The sequence below is a fragment of the Salmo trutta genome, chromosome 17 (assembly GCF_901001165.1).
Source record: "Salmo trutta chromosome 17, fSalTru1.1, whole genome shotgun sequence".
NCBI classification, from domain to species: domain Eukaryota; kingdom Metazoa; phylum Chordata; class Actinopteri; order Salmoniformes; family Salmonidae; genus Salmo; species Salmo trutta.
In genome coordinates this window covers 32992705-33005806 of record NC_042973.1, presented here as the reverse complement: position 1 = coordinate 33005806, position 13102 = coordinate 32992705, and the positions used below count along the sequence as shown (strand labels likewise).

At 42.5% G+C, this 13102-nt stretch overlaps 1 protein-coding gene across 1 annotated transcript; it reads right to left on the bottom strand.

The window, feature by feature from the left end:
- Window positions 1–5356: 5356 nt before the first annotated feature.
- LOC115152066 (beta-1,4-N-acetylgalactosaminyltransferase 3-like) lies at window positions 5357–7420 on the bottom strand. The gene is made up of 6 exons (XM_029696562.1): window positions 7282–7420; window positions 6954–7107; window positions 6381–6453; window positions 6119–6270; window positions 5732–5858; window positions 5357–5600 (listed from the first exon to the last, which is right to left on the bottom strand). The coding sequence occupies exons 2-5, from the start codon at window positions 7064–7066 to the stop codon at window positions 5816–5818; spliced, it is 381 nt and encodes a 126-aa protein (XP_029552422.1). The 5' UTR covers window positions 7067–7107; window positions 7282–7420; the 3' UTR covers window positions 5357–5600; window positions 5732–5815.
- Between the last annotated feature and the right edge of the window lie 5682 nt (window positions 7421–13102).

The following is a 13102-nucleotide window of genomic DNA, read 5'->3' as shown; positions in this document are numbered from 1 at the left end:
CCCGTGTTGCCAGCACTGCCACTGCCTGGGTGGGGGCACCCCACCGGAATCCCCACAGGCTAGGTACAAGGTCGTCAAGGTTCTCATAGCAGCTTTGAGAATTTCCTTGTATATTATGCTCTCCCTTTAGGGGGCTTTGGCTTTGCAGGACCAACCCTGCCAAGCAGGCTCAGAATCTTGAGGGGGCAGTGCTGTTCTAGGTCTCTGACCGCATTTTGGCTGCATACAGACCGCTTACAGCAGCACATAAAACAGTTAGAGACTTCTCGTTAGTATCTGGGTCATTCAGGTTGGTGTCTAGGGTATAGGATTGTGGACTGTTCCATTAATATAGGATCATAAATAAATCAATTGGATATATCATTTATTTTAAAAATGTAGTTCCCCATGATAGGACAATAAATACATTAAATGTATAATTTATTTTAAAACAGTTCCACCATGATAGGACAATAAATAAATAAGACGTAAAATTCATTATAAAAGTATATCCATCATCTGAACAACATTGAAAGCTCTCTCACACCCCTGCTCACAGCAATACATTGGTTCTGGGATATGCAACCATTTCCTTTCTCACTCAACGCCACACTTTCCCAAACATAACAAAAAAAATATATATATAAATAAACACACCACACCATCCACACATACTGTGGACAGGAAATGTCTTCTGTTTATTGAGTTTTTATCTTCACCATGTTGAATTAGTGCTTGTGTGTTCCAATTACTTATATTTGAAGATATATAGAAATGCTATATTTTTTATTGTATTGTTACAATCCATAACCGGGCTAGAATTGTGTTTCATTATTTTCCTCGTTTATAAGAACTTTGTAATTTTTAAAATAACCATGGAGTAGTCTTTGTGTCTCTGAACACCTGGTTATCAATATATAGTTTATCAACGACGAGAGCTACTCATTTCCCTTTTAATCTATTATCCTTGAAAATTGGATACAGAACTTTACGTCATTCTGAATTTTCAGTCGGGAACTGGTCATTCATGCCAATTTTGGTCCCAGCAAGTCTTTTACCCAGGGTTTTAACCATTATTTTATCTTTAAAGGAAGCAAATTTGGCAACGATTAGACGTTCATACCTTTGCCCTCTCTGTCCGAAGCGGTGTACACGTTCGAGTTGGATTTTGTCGATATCTTCGAGTGGAATCTGAAGCACTGTAAGGAGGAACTCTCTAACTACAGATTCAGGAACTTCTCTTTCTTTCTCTTGGATACCTGTAAGTACCAGATTCTCTCTCATGGATCTAGTCTGGCTGTCAAGTAAGGCTTCTCTCAGAACGGTGTTCTCCTTTTTAAGTTCATTCACTTCGATTTCAATCTTATTGACTGTCCCTTTTAGGTTCTTTGTTTCCATCTACAATGTCACAGCTTTTTCATCACTCATCTCGAGGCTTGCCTTCAACTCTTTTATATCCTTACTGACTAATTCAAGTATACCCAGTTTGTCATTTATTGATTTTAACAGATCGGTTTCGACCTTTACCATTCCCGGTGGTGAAAATATTAAATCGTCTGTGTCTGTAGAAGAGTCACGTTTTCGTTTTTAAATCAGTTCCCCTGTCTTACTCTCCGTCATGTTTGCATGTTGCTTGTTTTCGTAATATTTGTCGATAAATGTCTCTAGTTGTCACGGTTGTCGTATGGATTGGACCAAAATGCAGCGGGAATATGTATACTCATCTTCTTTTTATTTGAAGAAGGAGAAACAACTAAATACGTATACAAAAAAGAACAAAACTAAACAGTCCTGTCAGGTGCAACAAACACTAAACAAGGAACAACTACCCACAAAATCCCACAGAAAAACACCCCTCTTAAATAGGACCTTCAATTAGAAGCAACTAGGAGCAGCTCATTCCAATTGAAGGTCAACCCAACAAACACCACAAAGAAATAGACTAACAAGAACATAGCCCAACAAACCCTGAAACACTCTAAACAAACACACCCCTGCCACGTCCTGACCAAACTACAATAACAAATAACCTCTTATACTGGTCAGGACGTGACACTTGTCTTAAGATTTGTTTTGTGTTATTATCCAGATTGAAGGTTATCACCCACCAGATTGTGTAGTGCTAATATTTAGTCTAACTTGCCGATATTGAATATTAGATTCTTATCTTGAATTGCTCTACATAACAACGTTCAGTCCGCCATTACCTGTCTCAGTCCCGCCCTCTCTGTGTGTTCTTTGTTATGTTACCGAGTGTGTGTAGGCCCTATTGTGTAGGCCCTGTTGCAATCAGACAGACATTAACACCACAGAGAATGAATTATTTCAGCTTTTATTTCTTTCATCACATTCACACATTGGCTCCAGGTCATCTACAAGACCCTGCTAGGTAAAGTCCCTCCTTATCTCCGCTCACTGGTCACCATAGCAGCACCCACCTGTAGCACGCGCTCCAGCAGGTATATCTCTCTGGTCACCCCTAAAGCCAACTCCTCCTTTGGTCGTCTCTCCTTCCAGTTCTCTGCTGCCAATGACTGGAACGAACTACAAAAATCTATGAAACTGGAAACACTTATCTCCCTCACTAGCTTTAAGCACCAGCTGTCAGAGCAGCTCACAGATCACTGCACCTGTACATAGCCCATCTATAATTTAGCCCAAACTACTACCTCTTCCCCTACTGTATTTATTTATTTTGCTCCTTTGCACCATATTATTTATATTTTAACTTTGAACTTTCTTCAAACTACAAATCTACCATTCCAGTGTTTTTCTTGCTATACTTTATTTACTTTGCCACCATGGCATTTTTTGCCTTTACCTCCCTTATCTCACATCATTTGCTCACATTGTATATAGTCTTATTTTTTTCTACTGCATCATTGATTGTATGTTGTTTTATTCCATGTGTAACTCTGTGTTGTTGTATGTTGTCGAACTGCTTTGCTTTATCTTGGCCAGGTCGCAATTGTAAATGAGAACTTGTTCTCAACTTGCCTACCTGGTTAAATAAAGGTGAAATAAAATAAAAAAAAATAAAAAAAATCCCAGTGGGTCAGAAGTTTACATACACTCAATTAGTATTTGGTAGCATTGCCTTTAAATTGTTTAACTTGGGTCAAACGTTTCGGGTAGCCTTCCACAAGCTTCCATACAATAGGTTTGGTGAATATTGGCCCATTCCTCCTGACAGAGCTGGTGTAACTGAGTCAGGTTTGTAGGCCTCTTTGCTCGCACACGCTTTTTCAGTTCTGCCCACAAATTTTCTATAGGATTGAGGTTAGGGCTTTGTGATGGCCACTCCAATACCTTGACTTTGTTGTCCTTAAGCCATTTTGCCACAACTTTGGAAGTATGCTTTTGGTCATTGTCCATTTGGAAGACCCATTTGCGACCAAGCTTTAACTTCCGGACTGATGTCTTGAGATGTTGCTTCAATATATCCACATAATTTTCCATCCTCATGATGCCACCTATATTGTGAAGTGCACCAATCCCTCCTGTAGCAAAGCACCCCCACAACATGATGCTGCCAACCCCGTGATTCATGGTTGGGATGGTGTTCTTCGGCTTGCAATCCTCCCCCTTTTTCCTCCAAACATATCGATGGTCATTATGGCCAACAGTTCAATTTTTGTTTGATCGGACATTTCTCCAAAAAGTATGATCTTTGTCCCCATGTGCAGATGCAATCCGTAGTCTGGCTTTTTTATGGCGGCTTTGGAGCAGTGACTTCTTCCTTGCTGAGTGGCCTTTCAGGTTATGTCGATATAGGACTTGTTTTACTGTGGATATAGATACTTTTTTACCTGTTTCCTCCAGCATCTTCACAAGGTCTTGCTGTTGTTCTGGGATTGATTTGCGCTTTTCGCACCAAAGTACATTCATCTCTAGGAGACAGAACGCGTCTCCTTACTGAGCGGTATGATGGCTGTGTGGTCTCATGGTGTTTATACTTGCGTACTATTGTTTGTACAGATGAACGTGGTACCTTCAGGCGTTTGGAAATTGCTCCCAAAGATGAACCAGACTTGTGGAGGTCTACATTTATTTTCTGAGGTCTTGCCTGATTTCTTTTGATTTTCCCATGATGTCAAGCCAAGAGGCACTGAGTTTGAAGGTAGGCCTTGAAATACATCCACAGGTACACCTCCAATTGACTCAAATGATGTCAATTAGCCTATCAGAAGCTTCTAAAGCCATGACATCATTTTCTGGAATTTTCCAAACTGTTTAAAGTCAAAGTCAACTTAGTGTATGTAAACTTCTGACCCACTGAAATTGTGATACAGTTCATTATAAGTGAAATAATCTGTCTGTAAACAATTGTTGGAAAAATGATTTGTGTCATGCACAAAGTAGATGTCCTAACCGACTTGCCAAAACTATAGTTTGTCAACAAGTAATTTGTGGAGTGGTTGAAAAACGAGTTTTAATGACTCCAACCTGTGTATGTAAACTTCCGACTTTAACTGTATATACAAGGTCCTGTGATACTCCTAATCTTATTGTGAAATAGAAATCAACATTTAGCATTTTTAACTGACATGTTCAGGTTGTACTTTCCAATTCCAAAAGTTTTCTCATTTTCGGGGAGCTGTAGAGAAGGCACAGTGTTGCAAAAAAATTGTTAACTTGCTCAAAATATCTCCAAAAGCGTTTGGGTGCGGGATCCTCTTAAGTGTAATCCATAAAAAATTAAATGGACAGCGCTTTGAAGGACACATACATATAGGCACAATGTCACATCCAAGAGTCAGTAGTAGAGCTCTGGCAAGCACTCTGGTGAATACAGGGCTTCATAATGCACATTGCTAAGGGGAAATAAGGGAAATATACTGGATGGGAAATATCCCCATCCAGTATAGTAAGCCCCCACAAGCCTGAATAATAGTCACTTCTATCAGAAGTCATCCCTCTTTCCCCATCTTAATGAATTATATGAATAAAACCATGTTTTAAACTGAAATACAGTATTACACTGGTAGAGTGTAACATTGGTGCATCCTGTCATTGTCAATAAATGAGCAAGGCCCTGATTACATACAAATACTGTGTGATCACTGATATTTAACAAGGTGTGTGTGTGTGTGTGTGTGGGTGTGTGTGTGTGTGGCTAACCAGTAGTACTGTGGACCTCCATGTTAAGATTGAAGTACCTCTGCACTAGTTCAGGAGTGTCTTCTTCCAGGACAGTTAGTACTATGTTCTGTATTCCATAATCACCACACCCTCAAACAGTTTGAGTGACAGGAGATATCACCCAATGGTGTGTCAGGAATCTCCTCTGTCCTGCCCTCTTCTTAACCAGTCAACAGATGGAAATGGCTGATGCGAGGAGTGGGGACATTAAAGTGCGCCAGTTTCCTTGATTTCCTTGTGGCCACGGATGTGTCGTCGTGAGTTACAGCTGCGTTGTAGTGGGTTACGGCTGCGTCGTAGTGGGTTACGGCTGTGTCGTAGTGGGTTACGGCTGCATCGTTGTACAATTTGGCTGTGTTGTTGTGGGTTACGTGCCGCTGCGTTGAGTGCGCCGGTTCCACATACCACGTTTAGAATGGTAGTGATGCAGGAAGTTCCTCAGGTAGATACGCTCCACCTCAAGACCCGACTGCAGAATCCTGAGACACAGAGCAGGGGAGAGCAACAAAATGCTATTAATGATCAGATTGTTAGAGCAGGCATGAGCAATAGAACATACACAGACATGCACCAAACAACCCAACACAGACAAACAAACAAACACACACACCTGTCCAGCAGCTCCCAGTCCTCTCCGCCCCAGCGGTTAGTGAAGTCGTGTGTGTTCATGCCTCCTGCTGCATCCAGGTCAGACTTATAGATCCCCAGCAGACCAAACCCATTCACCTCCCAGTAACCTGGAACACAACGAGAGAGAAAGAAAGAGAGGTGGAGGTGTGTATATCAGTGAAGGCTGGTGAGAGAATCTATAGGAGGATGGCCTCATTGCAATGGCTAGAATAGAATATATCGAACGGAGTCAATCATGTGGTTTCCATATGTGTTTGATGTGTTTGATAACCATTCCATTTATTCCATACCAGCCATTAAAATGAGCCTGTCCTCCTATAGCTCCTCCCACCAGCCTCCTCTGGTGTGTATATGTGTGTGCGTGTACCTCTGGGCTTCCTGGGCGCAGCCCCACAGTCCAGTCTCATGACGATGGGGGCGAAGGCCATGTGTCCCTCCACACTGTTTCCTGACTGAGTCGATGATGGAGGGGGGGAAGTGGATGTGAAGGTCACACAGAAACACTATACTGTGCTCATCCTGGGGAGGAAGAGAAAATATACAAGCCCATTTAATGAAACTAAGGACACAAAACAGGACACACCCAGTCTATCACATAGTGATGGTGTCACTGAGGATGTCGTACTCACAGTGATGAGGTCGATGCCAGCCTGTAGACCAGCGGAACGCTCAAAGTTTCCACTCAGCTTCACGTACTTGTACCTGGTGCACAGAGGCAAGTAATCAGGGGTGAAAGTAAGCCATACAATTAAAACGTTAGCCTATCACAATAAATACAATAAAGATGTCAACAAAACTGTAGGCTATAACACCATCATTTACCATTACCGCATCTCAGCCACTTCAAAAATGTGTAAATTGAGTTGAAAACGGGTATTATGTGCTACAAAATGTGGTGTGGTTTCGTCTCTGCTATGAGAATGTAGTGACATTTTTCCAAGGCATAGATGAATGTCCGAGACAGAGACAACAGTGGAATGCATCAACCTAAACTCAATCCAGGCTCCATGTGTCTCAGTTCCAAAATGTCATTACGCTTTTTTCTGATTCGTAACAGATGTCTCTTTCCATCACTGTTTGGATGCTGAAATTATTTTAGAGTGAAGGAATGTGCCCAGGTAGTCTACGGGAGCCTTTGAGGTGATTTGTTTGACAATGATATGAACATTTTATGACTTGTGCTTATGCCACACTCTGCATACCTGTGCAGTATGGATGCCTTTAGTGCTGCCTCTATATCCATGTCAGTGCTGTTGTAGTCAGTGATGATGAGGTTGAAGTAGGGGTCTCCAGTGGTCTGGAACAGACCTTCCATGTCAACTATCAGCTGCTGCACCCAGCGGGCCTGGTTCTTTACTGAAACACACAAGCACGCATACACAGAGTAATAAATCATTATATCACCATACAACATTAGGAGAGTAGCAGTATGTGTGTGTGTGTGTGTGTGTGTGTGTGTGTGTGTGTGTGTGTGTGTGTGTGTGTGTGTGTGTGTGTGTGTGTGTGTGTGTGTGTGTGTGTGTGTAGTACCTGGTACTATGAATTGTACAGTGGCAGTCGGGTTCCAGTGGAAGCCTAGAGGCTTGCATAGCAACGCCTCAAGGGCAGGGCGAAGGAGTCCCCCCCTGGCGAATCAGAGCATAGATGTAGTGTGACAGACGAAGGTGTTGGCCAGTTATGTCCCTTAGCTCCAGCTCCAGGAAGTACCTGCTGCCCTGAACCCCATCCACTTTCCTCTCAACATTCAGCACACGCACCAGGGAGAAATGCCTAGGGAGGGACAGAGGGACAGGGTTAACACAAACTTCCACACACACATATACTGTACACACACACACACACACACACACATATACACACACACACAGTTTGTCCATGAAGGCCTTGACGACAGGCAGAGCATCACTAGGGCGGAGCAGCAGGTTACCAGACACGTTACAGCGGAGGTCTATCCAATCAGAACGCATCGCCTGGAGGTTAACAGGGGTCACCTGGAATGTCTGAGCCCAGTTCACCTCAGGGTCAAACACCGGTGGAGGCGTGGAGTCATAAGCCAGCCCCTCCTCCTCTTCAGAGTCTCGACCCCAGACTCCATAAAAACTCACTCACACCCACCTCTTCACCCTCTCTCTCCCCCTTTCTTTCACCCTCCCCCACTCTGTCAATCCCTTCAACCAGATGGTTCCTTCCTCTGATCACGCCAGGGGGCAGAGCACAGTGGACTGTGTTGTCATAGTCAGGTTGCGGTCGTGACTTTATATGTGTTTGTGCTCGGAGGATGATATCTGTCTCTAGGCCCTGGACTCTCTTCCTGGTCACAGTTGCTTTGTGGTACAACTTCACTAGGGGTGGTTTAATCTTAGTCCCACCCCTCTGACCAGGCTGTTGAACGCGCCGGCGCCTCCCTTGCTGCTGGGGAAGCCTAACTTGTGGTCTGTCTCTGTCTGCTAGTCCGTCTGCTGGTCCGTCTGCTAGCTTTTCTCTGTCAGCTGGTCTGTCTCTCTCTGCTGGTCTGTCTCTCTCTGCTGGTCTGTCTTTCTCTGCTGGTCTGTCTCTCTCTGCTGGCCTGTCTCTCTCTGCTGGCCTGTCTCTCTCTGCTGGCATGTTCTGGTCTAGATTTTGTGGTGCAGGTAAAATCGTTAACCCAGTTGAGTTCTGTTCTGCTGGTCCCTCTCTTGGTCTGGGTTGATTTTGGTCTGCTGGACCCAGATCTTCTCTGTCTGCTGGATTCCCTCCTGTTTTTTTGTGCTGGTCTGAGCTGTTCAGCTGGTCTATCTGCTTGTCTGTCTTCTGGTCTCAGCTTTTCTTCTGGTGTAGTCTGTATAGGTTTGTGTGACCCATGACCAAGAGGGATTTTCTAACCCATCCAGTTCAGTTGCTCTGGTCTGGACTCCGGCTTGCTGCTCTACTACAGCTGCTGCATTAGATTCTCTCCTCTTCCTCCTCCTCCTCTTCTTGTATGTGAGAGTCTCAGACATGTTTGTGTGTGTAGGTGCCCTGTCGGCCTGTGGCAGGGAGAAGAGTTTGTGTCGTCATCTCTGAGCATATTCGTCATAGTCAGGAGGGGTGTGGTCTGTCTCACTAGCCCCTCCCACATTTGGAGGAGCCTCACCATCTAACCCCTCCTCTGGGACCGCCTTTCTCCTCATCGAGATGCCAATATCTACCAGTCAACACACAGATGGAGAAGAGTGTTCATATAAAACGAACGCTGACCGACGACATTTCATATACTTTAGAAGAAAAACGAATGTGTGTCTCCCCTACCTCTGGCTCTGTTCTCTCCCTCCTGTCCCTCTGGCTCATCCAGCCTCATGTACCTGGAAAAGCCATACCTAGAGAGTGGAGATAAGGAAGGGAGTAGAAAGGGAGAGAATTTCATCATTGCACACTGTCTGTCTCTCTCAGACACCATTATCCATAACATCAGTGATAGCACCCTGCCCTCTGCTGGATGGTAATGGTAATGACCTCATACAGGATAAGCCTCTGCTCAGACCAGAGCCCGGTTTCCCGATAGTGATGGAACTTAGGCTTACGAGTCTTTTAAAGATGCATCTTTCCTACAACGGCCAAAGATGTAACATTAGTTTCCCAAAGAACCCCGCAGAGAGAATGTTAGTTAAGTGCGTCATTAAGGCATAGTGTTGATACTGATAGGATCGAAAGAAAGGCTGCGCTGCTTTCGTATCGGTCTTCTTGTTGTGGATGGCTGTTCACAAATCTAAATGTGTATTTGAACCCAATAATGGTTGAGTTCAAGAAGTTTAAGCTGCCTATCAATCATTGGTTTTGAAACCAGTGGACAGCCAGTGAAAAACGTGCTCTTGCAACAGCTGCATAGTGTGGATCCCAGCCTATGGAATAAAAGTGGGGCTTTTATTGCTCAATCTAATTCATGGTGATCTATAGGTCTAATGGACACATGCTCAAACTCGCACACTTTTGATAAGACTTAAAAGGGGCAATCTGTAGTTGCTACATCCATTTTTTGCCTTATAAGTTATATACAGTTGAAGTCGGAAGTTTACATACACTTAGGTTGGAGTCATTAAAACTCGTTTTTCAACCACTCCACAAATTTCTTGTTAACAAACTGTAGTTTTGGCAAGTCGGTTAGGACATCTACTTTGTGCATGACACAAGTACATTTTCCAAAACATTTTTACAGACAGATTATTTCATTTATAATTTACCGTATCACAATTCCAATGGGTCAGAAGTTTACATACACTAAGTTGACTGTGCCTTTAAACAGCTTGGAAAATTCAAGAAAATTATGTCATGGCTTTAGATGCATCTGATAGGCTATTTTACATAATTTGAGTCAATTGGAGGTGTACTTGTGAATGTATTTCAAGGCCTACCTTCAAACCTACCTCTTTGCTTGACATCATGGGAAAATCAAAAGAAATCAGGCAAGATGAAGATGAATGTACTTTGGTGCGAAAAGTTCAAATCTATCCCAGAACAACAGGAAAGGACCTTGTGAAGATGCTGGAGGAAACAGGTACAAAACTATCTATATCCACAGTAAAACAAGTCCTATATCAACATAACCTGAAAGGCCGCTCAGCAAGGAAGAGGCCACTGCTCCAAAACCACCATAAAAAAGCCAGAATACGGTTTGCATCTGCACATGGGGACAAAGATCATACTTTTTGGAGAAATGTCCTCTGGTCTGACAAAAATAAAAAAATAACAGAAATAGAACTGTTTGGCCATAATGACCATCGTTATGTTTGGAGGAAAAAGGGGGAGGCTTGCAAGCCGAAGAACACCATTCCAACTGTGAAGCACGGGGGTGGCAGCATCATGTTGTGGGGGTGCTTTGCTGCAGGAGGGAATGGTGCACTTCACAAAATAGATGGCATCATGAGGGAGGATAATTATGTGGATATATTGAAGCAACATATCAAGATATCAATCAGGAAGTTAAAGCTTGGTCGCAAATGGGTCTTCCAAATGGACAATGACCCCATGCATACTTCCAAAGTTGTGGCAAACTGGCTTAAGGACAACAAAGTCAAGGTATTGGAGTGGCCATCACAAAGCCCTGACCTCAATCCTATAGAACATTTGTGGGCAGAACTGAAAAAGCGTGTGCGAGCAAAGAGGCCTACAAACCTGACTCAGTTACACCAGCTCTGTCAGGAGGAATGGGCCAAAATTCACCCAACTTATTGTGGGAAGCTTGTGGAAGGCTACCCGAAACGTTTGACCCAAGTTAAACAATTTAAAGGCAATGCTACCAAATACTAACTGAGTGTATGTAAACTTCTGACCCACTGGGAATGTGATAAAAGAAATAAAAGCTGAAATAAATCATTTTCTCCACTATTATTCTGACATTTCACATTCTTAAAATAAAGTGGTGGTCCTATCTGACATAAGACAGGGAATTTTTACTAGGATTAAATGTCAGGAATTGTGAAACTGAGTTTAAATGTATTTGGCTGAGGTGTATGTAAACTTCCGACTTCAACTGTATAAATATCCATTGATTCTTGAAGAATATAACTTATAAATGCCTCATGAGCTTAGTTCAACTGTCACACTCCATGAGAACCCAGAATATAAGCTTGTTTTTCTCCAATGTTTTTAAGCATTGTAAATGTAAACACTGTATAGTCTCATAACATGGTTAAAACAATCATTTTGATATCATGGATGGTCAGTCCTTGCATCCATAGCTCTGTCTATTAATCTGAGAGTGGTTACATTTATCCAGGCCTTTCCCTCAGCTTTTTACCACAACAGAGGAGGGGCGACGATTTTGTTATTGTTTCTATTAAGGATTCTAGCTTTAATCTAACAGGGAACATTATATTTTTACTCAAGTTTTATGCTTCAGTGTTTATTTACTGTCACAGAGGCCAGGTCATCCTCTTCCGGTTGGAGAGACTGCGAGACGAGTGGATTGACTGGGACTGTTGTGGTCGGTTCGGTGGAGAGATGTCTGTTAACAGACGTTTAGCGTATGTCACGCTTCATTTGAAAGTTGACGCCACAAAATAAGGTATTTTTGTTTTGATTTGAATGCTTCAATGTTTTTGAATATATGAAGTTACTGTAAGCCATTTACCTCTGCTGTCTTGCGGTAAGGTTGGCTGGAGATATTTCTGAGACTAAATGATTCGCATGTTAACATTAACAAACGTCTAATGTATGTCAGTCTTCATTTGAAATTCCAGGCTCTAACGTACACTATATATACAAAAGTTGAACTAAGCTCATGAGGCATTTATAAGGTATAATCTTTAATAATCAATGGGTTTACATCATTAATCCATAAATTCAAACACGGATGTAGCAACTAAGGATTCTAGCTTTAATCTTAAGAGTTGTTGCGTGTTTTTAGGTTAAGATCTGCTGTCCTCTGCAAAATTGCTACCCATGATGTCCTCAAACACTACTACATCTTGAGAGGGAAGAGGGAGGAGCGGTCTTGGTGATTTGTGGGTTAATAACCAATAGGTTCATTACTAACCTACACTGAGTGTACAAAACATTAAGAAAACCTTCCTAGGGCTGTTACGGTGACCGTATTACCGCCACACCGGAGGTCACGAATCATGATGGAAGTGAAATTTCACTTCACCATTTAGTCACGGTAACTAGGCTTCTCCAAGATCTGATGCTGCTGATGGTCATTAGTAGCCTACCAAAGTTGCTAACTGCCTGGTACTCATCACTCTATTGTCCCTCTAATCACTCTGACATCAAAAATGAGAGCCCATGAGCTCATGGTGCACAACATTTCTATAGGCTATGCTATTGCGTGAGAAAACAGTGATGGCCTCTATTAAAAAGAGGAGGATCGCATCAGCTTTCTATATGCTAGGCCTACTATATGTATTTCTCAACTTTACTAATACTAAGCACATTGCTTCTCTTTACAACAGGATGGAATGAAAATTAACCACTGAAATAGTATCCTCCATTCACTATTTAAGTGCATAGATTGCATGTATTTTTTCCCCCTATTCCTGTTTCGAGACAGGTGCATGATAATGGTCCATTCTGTCAAAACAAATTTCACACATATTATTTATTATAAACTGGGTGGTTTGAGCCCTGAATGCTGATTGGCTGATATACCACAGCTACCACAGGTATGACAAAACTTTTCTTTTAACTGCTCAAATTACGTTGGTAACCCGTTTAGTATAGCAATAAGGCACCTTGGGGGTTTGTGATATTTAAGTGATAATGCCCGAGAAGCTGGTGTTTGGAGGATATATTGGCACAGTGTTGTTAGGACCAAGATGAAGTCGAGGGCCGGCAGACCATGCCAATATTTATTTTATTTTACTTATTTATTTTATTTCACCTTTATTTAACCAGGTAG